The sequence below is a fragment of the Strigops habroptila genome, chromosome 6, assembly GCF_004027225.2.
Source record: "Strigops habroptila isolate Jane chromosome 6, bStrHab1.2.pri, whole genome shotgun sequence".
Lineage (NCBI taxonomy): Eukaryota > Metazoa > Chordata > Aves > Psittaciformes > Psittacidae > Strigops > Strigops habroptila.
The window spans coordinates 29,211,563-29,227,330 of NC_044282.2; the positions used below are offsets into that span (position 1 = coordinate 29,211,563).

Consider the following 15,768-nt stretch of genomic DNA (forward strand, 5'->3'; position numbering starts at 1 on the left):
TAGGTTCATTTACTGAATCTTAGTTCAGTGGGTCTGAATCAAAAGAAAGTCAGTGATCTAGAAGGAAATGGTTATTTCAAGGGTTTGATAAAGATTTTGAGAGAGAAAGAGAACAAGTTAAGAGTACTGAGCACTTGGGTTTCATATTCATACAGTCTAACATGGTGGGGCAAAGGGCAAAGAGCAAAGACTGCAAGCACTTGTTACAGTTTGTGATGATACAGTTCGAAGAAGTTCTGATATTTCAGAAGGGCTTCTGAGGTTCATGCCAAGTAATTGGATTAATATATACTTAAGTTGCTGTGTTACTGTTAAAATGACTACCAGAGTTAGATGAAATTAAGAAAAAACACAGAATATGTATTGTACTTGCTACTAGACTGCTCTGATCCCTTTTTTCTTTTCTTTTCTTTTCTTTTTTTTTTTTTAATGGTAATGCCCTAAGGATATTGGAAAAATTGAAGATTAATGCTCAGAAAACAGTTGTGGCACTGTCCAAAATGGTGCTTGTTAGTAGGGTGCTCTAACGTGCTTGAGGCTTAGAACTTGTAGTGTAAAACAAAGGGGTTGGTTGATTATTGTGCAGTTTTGTCTATGGATTACTTATTTTCCTTGGATTGTATAACTGCATTAACAGAGATGGGTCCAGGAGAGCTGGCTGGTTTTTTTTAAGGATCATCTCTTCCAGACTGAAGAATGGTCCATCCTGATATGGAGGATGGCAAGCAAAGGTGGCAGGAGAGCCATGCAGATGAGCAAGGAGCTCCTGACAAAACTGAAACATAGAAAGGAGACATGCAAGAGGTGGAAGTAGGGACAGATGACATGGGAGAAATACAAAGCCTCTTGCTGAAAGCTCAGCAATGGGGTTAGGAAAGCTGAAGACAGCCTGGAGTTGCATCTGGCAGGGGACATGGAAAGCAACAAGAATGGTTTCTTCAGGTATATGAGCAGCAAAAGGGAAGACTAAAGCAGGAAAATGTAGTCCTGCTAATGAATAGGGCAGAACTGGTGACCGAGGACGTGGAAAAGGATGAGATGCATGTCTGTCATTTTTGCCCCAGTCTTTAGTGTCAAGACTTGTCTGAAGGAATCCCAAGTCCTTGAGACCAGAGGGAAAGTGTGGAGTGAGGAAGGCTTGCTCTTGGTGGAGGAGGACCAGGCTAGGGAATATCTAAATGAACTGGCCGTACACAAATCCATGTGTGCTCGTTTTGGCTGGGGTAGTGAATTTTTTTCACAGTAGCTAGTGTCGGGCTGTGTACTGTTGCTACACAGAGTCAGGGCCTTTTCTGCTCCTCATACCACCTTGCCAACGAGTAGTCTGGGGGTGCATAAGGACTTGGGAGGGGACACAGCCGGGACAGCTGACCCTGAGTGACCCAAGGGATATTCCAGATCATATGGTGGCATGCTCAGCATATAAAGCTGAGGGAAGAAGAAGGAAGGGGGGGACGCTTGGAGTTATAGTGTTTTTTTGACTTCCCAAGTAACCGTTGCACGTGATGGAGCCATGCTTTTCTGGCGATGGCTGAACGCCTGCCTGGCCGTGGGAAGCAGTGAATGAATTCCTTGTTTTGCTTGTGTGTGCGACTTTTGCTTTACCTGTTACACTGTCTTTATCTCAGTCCACAAGTTTTCTCACTTTTACTCTTCCAATTCTCTCCCTCCCATGGATGGGAGTGCGTGAGCGGGTGTGTGGTGCTTAATTACCAGCCAGGGTTAAACCATGACACCATGGGACCTGATGAGAGACACTGTTAAGTGCTGAGGGAACTGGCCGGTGACACTGTGAGGCCGTTCTTGATTACCTTTGAAAGGCCATGATAAGAGGTTCGTGAGGAGTGGAAGAGAGCAACTCTCACTCCTGTCTTCAAGAAGGGCGAGGAGGTTATTTCAGGGAACTACAGATCATTCATCTCAATCACCTAAGAAGCTGATGGAGCAAATCCTCCTGATAGCCATTACCAAACATAACAAGAAGGTGATCAGCATAGGTCTATGAAGAGGAAATTATTCCTGTCCAACTTGATAGCCTTATACGATTAAATGACTAAGTTGGATGAGGGATAGTAGTGGATGTTGTTTTTTCCTGACTGTACCAAGGCTGTCAGCGCTGTCTCCCATAGCATCCTTACTGACAAACTGATGAAGTACAGGCTAGAGAAGTACAGTGAGATTGAAAATAGCCTGAACTGCCAGGTTTGAAGGGTTGTGATTAGCAGCACGAAGTCCAGCTGGAGGCCAGTCATTAGGAGTGTACCACAGGGTTTGGTACTGAGGCCAATATGTTTTAACATTTCCTTTAAGGAGCTGGATGATGGGACAGAGGGTTCCCTCAGTAAGTGTGCAGAAGATGACAGAACAGAAATGGTTGACACATCATCCTGAGTGACCTGCTCTAGCTGACCATACTTGAGCAGGGGGTTGGACTAGATCATCTCCAGAAATCCCTTCCCACCTCAGTGATTCTGTCTGTCCATTGCTGTTCAAATCTAGAGTCCGTTTATTTTCCTTGGGCTGGCACTGTAGCAGCCTATCAGTTAGATAAAGCAAATGTGTACCACAATTTCAGTGTGGAAATTTTATGCGTAAGTAGAAATAGTATAGACTATACCTTTAAACTGTCTTGATTTCACATGTCTGGAGCCCCCCTGCAAGATATTCTGTGGGGTTAAAATGTCACCAATGCTCCAGAGTAGCCTTTTTGATGATGCTAAAGACCTGTAGAGAAGTAACCTGTAGAAAAATGTGCTCTCTCAATGTACCTAAACACAATCAGCTTGCTTTCTACTGTTTCAAAAACTGGGGCTATAGCTGTATCTCTTGATGTTAAGATATGTGTGTCTTGTCTGAATTGATACAAATAAGGAAGAGAGAAACTGCTGTGGATAACTTCCTGTGAGCCAGAAACAACTTCTGGTTCACTGAGCAAAAAGTAAGCCAGAGGAAGTTGCCTGGTTTGCAGTGTGTTGCTACATAGGACAATTGGGTATATAACTGTTAGGTTACTGCAGGTATCTTGTTCTTCTTCTCCCAAATAGTGGTTTTGAATCTGAACTAATGAGTAAAATTTAGCTGCTTTTTCAGGTAGAGAACTGACTTTTTTAAAATATAGTAATGATTAAAGTTAAGGAAATAAGGGGAAATCAATTGTCAGTTCATCAGCATTAATGTAAACAGGCTAGTCAGTATTTATTTAGAAAAGGGAAGAAAAAGCTTTCTAAATCCTTTTCTGCATTTCAGTAACTGCGGGATGTGTCTGGGTTCCTTCCTGAAAGCATTGCCTTGGAGTGTTTGCCTCTACTCCACATGTAGTAGCTGCATTGGTGAGAACTTGCCAAGCTGGGTGTTGGTGTTCTGGGACTGGGCTGCCCAGAACAGTAGCTAAATTGGGCTGTGGCAGTGTGGAATTTCCATAGTTCCATGAACGTAGTCTAAAAGAGTGTACTAAATAAGGAAAATATCTATAATTTACCTGTTTATAAAAGCTGTAATGTTGAAAATAGTAGGCTCTAAATATGAGACTTCTGGTTGTTTGATGCTTGCATTCACTGAATGCTTACCAGTCTTCTAAAAATTTGGCTGTTGGCCCCTGTACTTTGGATACCTTTTTGTTATAAAAGGTGGATGATAGTATTGCCTTGCCTTCTGGCATCTTTAAAGAATAAATCCTAGAGGATTTCTGTACATAGATGGAAGAGGAAAACTCAGGTGAAATATTACGATGGTGTCACATTGTAACTTGCTGTGGCACCTGTCTGTGTTCAGTAGCACATCAGTGGTCTACATGTTAAAACCCAACACCCAGCTTTTTATTGCTCCTGAACCTAAGCAAATGAGTGGAATGTTTACAACAATTCTCCGTCGGTGTCTCTGAGCAGTGTTCAAATGCCATGGCGTTGAGCAAGCTACAAAGACATTCAGACTTTCAGATGCAATGAGAAATGAAGGGCTGAGTTCTGAAATTCTTGCTAGAGCTGTGACTTTGTCGTATACAGGCAAGCAGTTGTTATAATGGTGTAGGAAGACCAGCAAAATACGAGTTAAGTATGAATAGGCAATGAAGCCTCTGAAGTTTGTTGACAAAGAGTGGGCATTTTGGTGTTTGTTAATGTGAATGTCAAAGCAGGTTTATAGTGCTTCAGTGTAATAATGGCATAACTCTTAAAGCAGGCTCTTTACCTCACTGTTACTTGGTAAGTATGCTACTAATACTGGTAGGGCATGAAGATCAAACTAGGAAGATAAGGTACATAAGTGGGTATAATGCGAACAGGCAGACACTGCACTGATTCGTAATTCATTTTCACATTTAATGTAAATTTTCATTTCAGTGTATTGCAGCAGCTTCTTCAGTTTGTGCTGGAGTTTTGCAAAAAGTGGCTTGCTGAAGAGCATAAATCCAGTTTGCTGCAGGATTTATGATCTGTATTATAAATGTATCATGCTTTGTATATACTATTGAAAATTAATGTAATCTCATGTTGTGTTTTGAATGCAGTGTGGAAAACCATTACAAGGGGGGGGAACGTTTATGTATGCCACTAGTTCTGTTTTCAGTTCATTGTGTTAGTTAACTGTAACATCAAAACCACTAATCGTATGGTTGAAATGATCTCTACCTTACTTCTAGGGATCAGATGATTGCCTTGTAAAAATCTGGGCAACAGATGATGGAAGATTGTTGGCTACCCTGAGAGGGCATGCAGCTGAAATATCTGATATGGCAGTGAACTATGAAAACACCATGATAGCTGCTGGAAGCTGTGATAAAATGATCAGAGTTTGGTGCCTTCGAACTTGTGCACCCTTAGCAGTTCTGCAGGGCCACAGTGCATCTATAACATCATTGCAGGTAGGTTTTTGCTTTGCAAGTTCACCTGAGCAATAAAATGCATCATTTGACTGAAAAAGGAACCACCCAAGAATGTTCTTTGTAAAAAAAAAAATGCATGCCTGGCAACAAAGCCATGAAGTGAGAAGGAATTTTCACGGTACACATTGCGAAATAACATGTGTCTATTGTCAAAATGCCTGACCCTTGAAAAATGCCAAGCATAATTCTTGTTCAAAAAAAGTTGAATGACACGTGGGCAGTTCTGTTTTGAAGTATAATTCCTTTGTAGGCTGTGATTCTGAGTGCAGGTACATTGAGTAAGAACCACAGTCACTGCTGAATACTTTGGTTTGTTTCTGTTTAGAGTTTCATGCTGTTGTACAACTTGAGTTGTGGGGAGGGAGAATCCAGAGTGCTTTGGCAAGTAACCCAGAAGGGTTATTCTGAAGGAAGAGAGTAGCTCTGAGCAGCATTGTGTTATTTTGGTGTTCATTATAATTTACTTTCCCTAAGTACATTTTGATACTTTTTGTGTTAGAAGTCAATGACTTGAGGAACTTCTTAGAACATCTGGAACAGATTAACAGAAGACCTTTTTTCTTCTCCCCTTCTCCCCCCAGTTCTCTCCACTGTGCAGTGGCTCAAAGAGATACTTATCTTCAACTGGGGCAGATGGAACAATATGCTTCTGGCTGTGGGATGCTGGCACCCTTAAAATAAAGTTAGTTGCTATTTTAATTGTTTCTATTTCTTTTTTTTTTTGTTTTTTTATTTGTAATCAAGAATAATGTACAAATGTTTGAGAAAAATGTGACTGAGACAAAACTTGTCACTGGCTGGGTCGCTGTGTGATGTAGCTATTGCTTGCTTATCTTTTAAGGACCAAGTTCATAATATAACATTTTGTGGAGTGAAGCATGTAACTTTTATAACTTTTTTTGCTGTAGCTCTGTCACTTTTAGTAAAAAAGTCTAATGAATTTTTTTTTTTTTTTTTTGTAATGCCAAAGTTGACACTTTTTGGTTCTGTTCTGATCTCAAGCCCAAATGAAATTGAAATTATGTTGATAAAATGATTGCAATTTAGAGTTGAAAATCCAGGGGGTTTAGGAGACTCTAATGTCTTAGTATAAGTAGGATGGGGTATTTTTGATGTTTGTTCTTTCCTTATCTGTATCACCTTTTCTTCGTTGCTCTTTTCAGTAGCATGGCAGGAGGCAGAATTCTTGGGCAGCTGTGTGTTGGTGGCTGAAGTTGAGCCTGAAGTTTCTGCTTTCAAAGTATAAAACATTTTTAATGTTGTCAGGACCCTCAAATAGAGATAGTTTTTGAAAATTACATTCTCCCGTGGCTTTCAAATGCTTTTTGCTCCTTCTTTTCCTTTATCACAAAACACCTGTAGCTTAAAATTGGAAATAGTTGTTTTGGTAATCATTAGCAATTTAGCTTTAGGGATGGGATGTGTTCTTACAAATGTATTCTCCTGGCAGGTAGGTTCCATTTTCTTGTAGTTCTGATAATTGCTGTTAGAATCACTTTTCCTGCAGTGCGCAAGGTTTATGCAGGGCTTGTAGGTATATTTGCCCAGGTACTTCTCTAGTTGTCTGGCCCTGAACTATTTTGACATTCTCTGGGCATCTTGGCTCTCTTGATACTGTAGATGAAGCTGCTTCTCAGGCTGTTAATCCTCTGTTGCCTGGTGCATGCTATAATCAAGTTAAGACTCTTTCTTACTGAGAGGAGGAGATGGCTTACATGCTTATTTTTAATGTGTGAAGGAGAGGAGTTGCCACCACATTATTTTTCTTAATGTCTCTTAAGTCTGAGCTCTTGTTGACAAGATGAAATCTTAATCTGCCTGATTTGTAAACCTTTGAGCCCACGTTTCTCTCACTTTTTTCCTTTTTTTCTCCTTTTCCTAAGTAAAGCTTGAGTCTATGGAATTGAATTTTGAAAGAAATGCTGTCATTGGAGAATAGCGGAATCCATGAGAGTTAAGTGGGTTATACTATGTGAGCTGGGAGGTGAATGTTTGGTTGAATCATGGGGTCACATGGGATTTATCTTGAGGTAAAACTTAGGGAGTGAGAAAGCTGGCATCAGTTATGGTAGGGGATTCTCAACTAATTCTTTTCCATGGTGATAATGGAGAATAAAAATTTGCAGTGAGATGCATTCAGAAAATATGAAAGGAATAAAGGATTTTTGAGTAATGCTTTCACATCTGAGTAGTCGCAGCAGATGTGATCGGGCAGTGGCACAGAGATTGTAGCTCAGCTGTCTTGTGCAGCACAGCAAGGAAGTGGTCTGGAAAACCAAGTAATGGCAGTGATTCATGTTGCTTAACCACAGAATGCAGAGCAAGTTTTGAGACTGGAAGTTGTGCCATCCTTACCTTCTGTTCTGGAAGTATTTTATGCATTGTGTTTGAGAAGACAGAGGAACCCTTTAAGCTTTGTTTCTTCAGCGTGGAAAAAAAGATGAACGCATGAAGATGAGACATGTACAGTCATGAGTGTCTTGAGGAAGGCATATAATGAGTAACTGCTTTTTGGCCCTCACTGTACTAGAGGATATCAAGTGAGGGTAGCCAATTCCAAATTGTAAGGAGATGGTTCTTTACGAAACACATAGTTACGAAACTCCTTGCCACAGAATATTAAGCATTATATGAAGATATTAAAAGGCATTACTCTGTGCTTTTTCTGCTCTTACACATTCAGTTTTGGCTACTTTGGAGGCAGGATGCTGGTCTTGAATCTTTGTTTGAACTTGGTAGAGCTGTTAAGTATTTGAAGTAATTGACATTTTTTGTTCCAACCTAAGTCTAAAAGAATCTATGATTATATGGTTAAGATTTGGTAAAAATATGGTAAAGTCTGACTAAGAAACAGATATGTCTTTTCGGACTGGAACAAAGCTGTATGTCACATACAATATCAAAACAGTTGGACACACAGTAAAGTCTTAATGAACAGTATACTAGTTCAGGGGACTTTGTTAGTTACGGGAAGTTTCACTTAAGGCTTTACTTACAGCTGAACTGTAAACTTTTCTAGCTGTGGTTGTCATGCTTATTCCAGTAAGCCAAAATAAGTGATACTGGGAAACTAAGAGTCCAGTGTAATTTTCCACAAGTAGGCTGCAGCGGATGGTCGGTGTGTCTCAGTAATGGATGTATGTTGTCATAACAGTCTTCAATGAAGTGATTGCACTTCCTTACACCTCTAGATTTGGATCTGTTTCCAGAACTGCAGCAACACGCAAACCATTCAGTAATGTGCTGGGGGAAAGCAAGTGCTAGCAATATAAGAGTATCAAGGAAAATAGAAATTCCAGTTATTTTTTTCAAAAGGCCATTTGTGAGGTTGTTTTTTGAAAAACGTGATGTGTAGGCTGTCTGGAAGAGAGAATAACTGGTGGGGTGGGAATTTTCTCCTTCCTTTCATCTATACAGTAAAAAAACCAGACTTGCTTCTGTTCAGTATCTCTAAAACAGAGGAAAGCTGGCAGAGAAAATAAGATCTCTTCCAACAATTATCAGGCTCTGAGCCTGCAGCCATGTATCATGATTGCAGTACCACTCCCACCCCAGGAAGCTTGGGAAATGGGAGCTTTCAAGCAAGACCAAAAAATCTGAGTTGTACAGGTGAAGAAGGGTGCGATCACATGCCTAAGTCAGAACTTGATTTCATGCTCCTCCTGAGCTTGACTGCAGCCTGCCCATCAAGAACACAATTGCTGTCGGCAATGAAAGTGTGTTACTGAATCATCCCATACTTTAAATGGGGACTGGTGGTGAAGTCTTGAAATTTCATCTGCTTAAAAGAAAAAAGATATATGTATATACCTATCCTCCACCCCCTGCTTTTTATACTCGGTACTACTTGAATCATCTGGCAGTAAGTTAAGATTATGAGCTGTTGGGCAGCCTCATGATGATCATGTGGTTGATTGTAGTTTCAAGATGATTGGCAGTGCCAGCAGTACTTTGCTGAACTTTTTCCATGAAATATGGGAGAGGCAGCGTTTGCATACGCTGCTGTCTTCTGAGTGCTCTCAATTTAAAAGTAACCAGGTTTGTTCTTAACTACGCTGAAAACTGTTTCAGTAGAAACCAGCTTTATGGTTAAGTCTACTGGATTAACTCCCTGTCTTTAAATGGAAATTGGACTTACTTCCTCCTGGGAAGGACTCCCTCTGAAGGGGGTCTTTCCCTGACAGCTTCTTCAGGAAGTGAGGAAATTAGAAATCGTTCTTTATTCCCCACTTGTAAAATAAGATCAAAATATTATAGAGCAATTATTTATCTCAACAGATCATGAAAAACTGGAAAACTCGCTGCCTTGAAAACTGTAGTATTTGCCATTAAAATGGATTTAGACATCTTTTAAGCTTTCTAGTGTCTAGTGCCCTATCCCAGTTCTGCCAGTTCTGTTTTCTGTTTGGTTTTATTTTAGCTGGTTGTTTTGTTTTGTTTGGTTTTTCATCTCTGCAAATGTTTATTTTGCTTCATTCTTAGATCTCAAAAATCCTTGTATTCAGCTTTGCCTGCAGCTCTGCTGCAGTATTAATAGTATCTCTGAAATTAGAGGCTTCCTATGTTGGTTTCCCAATTTTAGGATAACGTCGTTAATTGAGGCATGTTCAGTATCTAGGTCACACATATGGCCCAGACAGGAGATGCTTGGTGACAGAGCTCTGTTTTGATTATTTTTTTTTTTTTGCAAAAGGACAGATTACAGTAGATTTGGTGCTGTAGGATGAATCACAGACGTTGGCATGGCTAACCACAAAATTCTCATGTTGTTCAAAGGAGAACGATCAGCCTTGTTCACGTGCTTCCGTGACTAGTGTGGGTGCATGTTCTTCAGCATTATAGACCCACGTGTGTGCTCCTCTTCTTTCAGTGAAGAGATTTCTGACCAGGCAGTTACCATGTATGCTAGATGGTGATAGAAAACCCAAGAGTTGGATCCTGTGTCAGTTGACAGTAAGGAGAAGAGAGAGAGTCAGCCTTGAGTCATCAGAAAATGAATAATTTGCCTCAAGTTTAAGGGAGAATTATTACAACTGGTCAGTGCATCAAAGTTAAATTAGTTGCACTGCAAAATATTTGCGTATGTGTCTTCTCTGAGAAAGATAGTGAGTTTTCTTGTTATTCTTCTGCCACCTGTTTGGATCACAAGTTTCCATTATTAGTCTGTTACTGGCAGACCATATGAAGAAGGCAGCAGAGCAGTCTCACAAATTTGGGTAGAGGAGCTTACTGTACTGGTTTTTTTCGCCATAAGTTTAAAAAGAGATAAAAATGATAGGAAAAACACATGCTGATGATTTTGATGTTCCTGTTTCGGACAAGACATTGATTTCTTAGTTGTCATCAGTGTGATGTGATACTTCCCATCTGCTTTTCTTAATCAGAAGGCACTTGATGTTAAAGGGGCTGGTCGTACATGGGAATTCTGATGTGCTGAACCTTGGTTGTTATTTTGTGAGCAATGACGTCTTTTGGAGAGGTGGTATCACACAGGTGTTTTCTGGGAAGTCTTGCTTGTGATACTACATGTGCAGATTGAGGTTAGTCTGTAGAGCTGGTTTAGGTAACCATTCCTAATTTTGAGACATTTATATGGCTGAGTTTGTCCCTTAGTTGAGACCCATAGACTAGATGGCTTCTTTGTCTGCAACTCTAAGTGCAGGTTATTTTTTGACTGCAGCCCCTCTCATTTCTGGATTTGTGTTGAACTTAACGCAGGTCTCTCCAAGAGGAAAATGGCTGACCAGGGCTTTTCTGGACCTCTCTATCAAATGTTTGTGAAGGTATCTTAGTGCCTTCCAGCCACTTAATAGTTGGATTGAGAATGTTCGTAAAGCAAGACAATTAGCTTGGTTTCTGTATGTTGGAACAAATTATGCTTTTGTCCCCTTACCTTGCTTCCCAAAAATACTGATTGCGTGGCTCATGTTGAAAAACCAGTCTGCTCTATTGTAAAAGAACGCCATAATCTTTTGTCTCCTAATGCATACAGTAGCACACATTAGAGAGACATAGGTTGGAGAATTTAACTCAGTTATTAAAACTAGAACGTAAGTTCATACTTGCTCTATTTTACAGCTGTCCTAACTCCAAAGGCAGAGTTCACAAACCACAGTGGAAGAAAACAGCAGCCTATTTATCTATTTACACTTGCTCCAAATTATGTAAGCTGCATATTGAATTGTCTGATAGTTCTTCTTGTGTTAGAATCTCAGTTAAGAAGGGTTTCAACTGCTGTAGCAAAGATTTTTGTCTTGTTTCGTGTATCTTGTTGTGAAGTTTCCTTGTCATAAGTCTGCAGAGAATTACCTTAAAACTCCTGGAGGAAAGTTCACGGAAACAGCCTATACTGAATGGACAGTTTGGAGAAAGATTTCTTAACAGGTGTTAGTGGTGTTTATTGCTTTGTTTTATACATAGGCACCACTAAAGCTTAATGCTTACCACTTTCTTTGAGATAGCAATAGATGGTTAGCAGAGAAAGGTCTCTTATGCATCTGCCTTCAGCTGAAATAAATTATATAGACCATTTTGCTTTTAAAAGATAAAATTTTGGATAAGTTATGAATATGCATTCTTTTATGTTGAAACAAATCTTTAGTGATGACATTTGTGGGTGTAATGCTGCTGTTCGCTAGTAAGTTTATTCTTTGAGTGAAGATTGCAGATGGTATACTATGCAAGACCACCTACTGTTCTGAGGTTGCTGCAGTGCATGAGCAGAATTGAAGTAATGATTGAAGAACCAGATCTGATTTGTTTTGGTTTTATACACTCTTAAAGTGCTAAATCTGTTGAAGCTTTAGTTCTGCTTGAACATCAGGTTCTGAAATGTCTTAAAGAAAGCACAGGCCAATAGTGGGTACTGTTTGGAACAACAGCAACAGTTCCAATAGTGGGCACTATTTGGAACCAGCCCACAAAGAATACATGTCCTCTGAATAAACCTATGTAGTCTAATAATGTGAAAAATTTATTTAAATTTCTCTTGTATTTATTTAAATTTCTCTTGTATTCTGCTATAGAGTGGCAAGCCCTGTTTGTCTCTTGTGAAAGCAGTCATGTGCTGCAGGAGAAAACTAGGGTTCCAGTACACTTAGTGGTTTAAAGCGGGACATCATGGGCAACTGGCTCTAGTGCCTTCTGTTCTGCTTTGCTGGTGACTTAGGGGCAGTGTCTTGTATAGCAGGAGGGGAGAGGGGAATGGTATTTAAGTTGTGAGACAACTCTCCTTGATACATGGATTACTTAGTCCATCTGGATGTCTTAGTTTCCTAAAGATCAGATCATGAAGCATAGTCACACAAAATTGTTTATAGATGGGCAGCCATCTGTTCCTTCATATTTAATTTTATCCTTCTGTGCTTTATTTCTAAGATACTGACTGATTTTTTGAAGCCCTATTAGGAAATTATTTAACTTGTTTCTTTATTTGTAGTCCAAGGCCAACAAAGTTTACAGAACGCCCTCGTCCCGGAGTCCAAATGATCTGTTCCTCTTTTAGTGCTGGTAAAAGTCTGCTGTTTTTTTCTTTTTCTCCCTTATATCGATATAACAAGTCATTTGGAAAGTATAATGATGAAAGTATAATGCATTTGCTGTAGCATATTTCTTGTTAGTAAGATGTAGTTGAGCTAAAGTAGCTATTAAAAACCCAAATACTTAAAATAGAAATTCAGAATCTATGCATTAATGCTTGGTAATATGGCAATTCTTGGGAACAGTTAAATATGTAATATTGAAAGTAAGCCTCTTGTGACTGCCAGTCTTTTAAAACATGATGTATACCTTTTTGTCAGAGTGATCGTGAGAGTTGGCTTTATCTGAGGTGGAATTTGTGGGGATTGGGACAAGGAGGTTCTTATGGTCTGAATTTCATTGATTCCAGAGTTAGCAATTGAAGAATACAACATAAATAATTGGATAAAGTATCAGAATGACAGAAACTTACTTGAGAAAATGTGCTAGAGCTCAAGTTTTATTCAATTTTTGTTAAGATTGAGGCTTCTAACAGCTTAGTCGCAAACAAATTGCTGTAGTTAGCTGATCTTTCAGGTACATCTGCAGGTACGTATTTATCCGAGAGCATATGCGAGGTAATTCAACTCAGTTAAACTTTAGAGTTTCTAAATCTTGTTTGTATTTAAAGATCAGTTACAGACATAGGTGAAATGAGATACAGCTATAAACTTAAGGGAATACATATAAGTATTTGATGTCACAGGTATTTGAAAATACTGTAATAACATTAGATTGCCCTTTTTTCTGAAGTCTTATTTGTTTGTTTTTCTCAGGTGGAATGTTTCTGGCCACTGGAAGTACAGATCACATCATTAGGGTTTATTTCTTTGGATCAGGTCAGCCAGAGAAGATATCAGAGTTGGAGTTTCATACTGTAAATACTTTTAAAAAATTACATGTGATTAAAATAATAATTTGTATAAATTTGGATATTTCGTACTCATATTTGACTCTTTTTTTTTTTTTTTCTTTTTCTACTCTCTTTTCATATAGGACAAAGTTGACAGCATTCAGTTTTCTAATAGTAGTAGCAGGTAAGCAGACAATTTGTTTATTCAGAGCTAGTTTTTTGACCTGGTGGACATTTGTAAATATCAGTTTCTGGAAGTAGCTGTTTAAAAAAAAAATTTGTTTTTTTGCTTTGAGGTTCGTCCAGTTAAATCATCTGTAACTATTGGATTCTCGCTAGTTTATTTTAATAATACATGGGGCTCAGGATTCCACTTTTGCAGGTCTTCAATTTTTTACTGGTATAGGAGGTGCTTTTCACCTCAAACCAGTAGTACAGTATTCTGACGCTGTTTGGACTTCTTACTTATAGCTTCCTTTCTCAAGTTCTAAATTCTGGGACTTCAGTTTTCAAGTGTCTTTTCTGTACAGATCTGCCTTTGGTGTCCGAGTAACTTTTTTCTCCTTTTGTTAGATTTGTGAGTGGAAGCCGAGATGGAACAGCACGAATCTGGCAATTTAAGCGAAGGGAATGGAAAAGCATTTTGTTAGATATGGCTACTCGCCCAGCAGGGTAAGTGATGTAAAACATTCTGCTGTCAGATAGATACTTAAAGGCCATTGATATCATTTGCTGACTTACTGGGGGAAGGGGGAAAGGCCTTCCTACATTATTACTGCTTAAATGCACAATATGCTTGTCTAGCTCTTGAAGTCCAATGAAACCAAATATTTGACTATATATTCAGCTGTGGAAACTGGCTTGTCCTCATAATAGCTCCACTAGTGTTTTGATTAGATTAAAAGAATAAAAGATACTCAAAACACATTAAAGGTCAAATTTATATGGCTTTTCACTTAGATATTTATTCCTGGAGCAAGAAAACCAGGTCGGATCTGTTCTTGAGACTGCTTGCATTTTAGTAATACTTAAAGATACTGTAGAGTCTGCATGCCCAGAAGAACAGTATTGGGTTCTTTCATACCATGTGCCAGAGCAGATAAATCACTTGCTCTGTAACAGGTTTTCATTTGTTAAAACAGTCTGAGAATTTACAGGACTTTGTAGGTATGGGAAACTTCTGTACACTGGAACAAGCAACAAAAGAGGCCTGAAGATGGAGAATGACTTAGTAGGTCTTGTGGCTTGCACCTTTTTATTTTGGCATGGAGGAGATCTTTCCAACTGACATACCCTAGAAAGATTTAAGGTTTAAACCTTTTTCCCCTTACCCATCATTCTGTGTGGTTTGAAGGATGATATTTAATAGGAAAAAAAAAACCTACTTCAGGGGTAATCCTGTGGAAGGATGTCTGGAAAGCCAAGAGAGAGGTGAAAGAGAAGGCCAAATCTGATCTAAACGTCTCATGAAATCACAGCTTAGACTATCTTGTCAGTTACAGGCAGATGCAACAAAACATGAATATAAAACTGTTGGACAAGAGTGTATAAAACACTGGTACTTTGAGAACAGACTGAGTTACTGTTTCTTGAAAGTGCAGCCTGTAAGAATTCTTAGTTCTACCTGATCCTGGTAAAAAATAGGAATGGATTCTTCTTCGTCATGGTCACAAACGCAAAACTTTGAGGAACTGAACTGCTCATTTCAGTAAAGCACCTTTAGCTGGATGCTGTTTTGTCCTTTCGACTAGAGGCTAAGTGCAGTTCCAAATTTGATGTTTTCTGCACAAGCACAATTTTATCAAAGAAAATGAAATTACTGCACTGAAAGGAAAGAGTGAATTTGGCTTATAAAGCCTCCTGGGTTCTGCAATGAATCTAGAACAGAATCTGGCTATAACTACATTTTCTGTTATTGAGTTGTACAATATATACTGTTGTGTAATGGAGTGCTTACTGTATGGAAGATTCTATATTTTGTCTGCCTACTTGGTGGTAACATGCTGTTGTTGCATTTGGTTGATGTTTTCCCAGAAATTAATGTGCTAGAGAACTCGGTGTTGAATCATCTTGAAACCACAGTGACAAAAATGTAATTTTGGACTATTCTGATAGATTGTGTTACAGATGGCTAATGGTGGGGTTTCATAGGGATAAAAGTAAAATACATGCAGGATAAAGCACCGTTATTATTGGTAGTAAAGTGATGTAAGGGTGGTGGTATAGTACCTAAATATAGCCTGAGAATTTAACTCATTTAAAGATATCAGAATACTTCTCTCCATATTTGTAACTACTTGTTACAAATACTCTTCAGGACAAATTACTGTTCACTGGTTGACTAGTTTGAATTTTTGCTCTTCAAATGTCACAACAAATATTGTAGCTATCAAATTTAGTTGAGTTAGGTCATAAGTATCAGAGAGCATTTTCTGGAAAAAGGGATCAGCATTCTTTAAGATATTAAAAGAATTCTAGTCATTCTTTAAGCTACAGTTCTTTTGTGGTTGCATGTGCT

The 15,768-nt window shown here is 38.9% G+C and overlaps 1 protein-coding gene and 1 long non-coding RNA gene across 11 annotated transcripts in view; one reads left to right on the top strand and one right to left on the bottom strand.

The window, feature by feature from the left end:
• The window catches only part of PHIP (pleckstrin homology domain interacting protein), a 106,886-nt gene that overhangs the window by 25,921 nt on the left and 65,197 nt on the right, over window positions 1-15,768 (top strand). For 6 of the 10 annotated variants that reach the window (XM_030490330.1, XM_030490331.1, XM_030490332.1 and 3 more), the window contains 6 exons: window positions 4,637-4,858; window positions 5,461-5,561; window positions 12,318-12,388; window positions 13,174-13,274; window positions 13,394-13,434; window positions 13,824-13,922. In XM_030490330.1, coding sequence (XP_030346190.1) covers window positions 4,637-4,858; window positions 5,461-5,561; window positions 12,318-12,388; window positions 13,174-13,274; window positions 13,394-13,434; window positions 13,824-13,922 — 635 coding nt within the window. Of the gene's footprint in view, window positions 1-1,769; window positions 1,985-4,636; window positions 4,859-5,460; window positions 5,562-8,397; window positions 8,489-12,317; window positions 12,389-13,150; window positions 13,275-13,393; window positions 13,435-13,823; window positions 13,923-15,768 lie in introns of those variants that run through there. The other 4 variants (XM_030490335.1, XM_030490333.1, XM_030490338.1 and 1 more) reach the window with 4 other exon arrangements.
• Window positions 8,482-15,344, bottom strand: LOC115609730. The gene is made up of 3 exons (XR_003991974.1): window positions 15,331-15,344; window positions 8,690-8,694; window positions 8,482-8,580 (listed from the first exon to the last, which is right to left on the bottom strand). It is a non-coding gene; the product is annotated as an uncharacterized LOC115609730 (long non-coding RNA).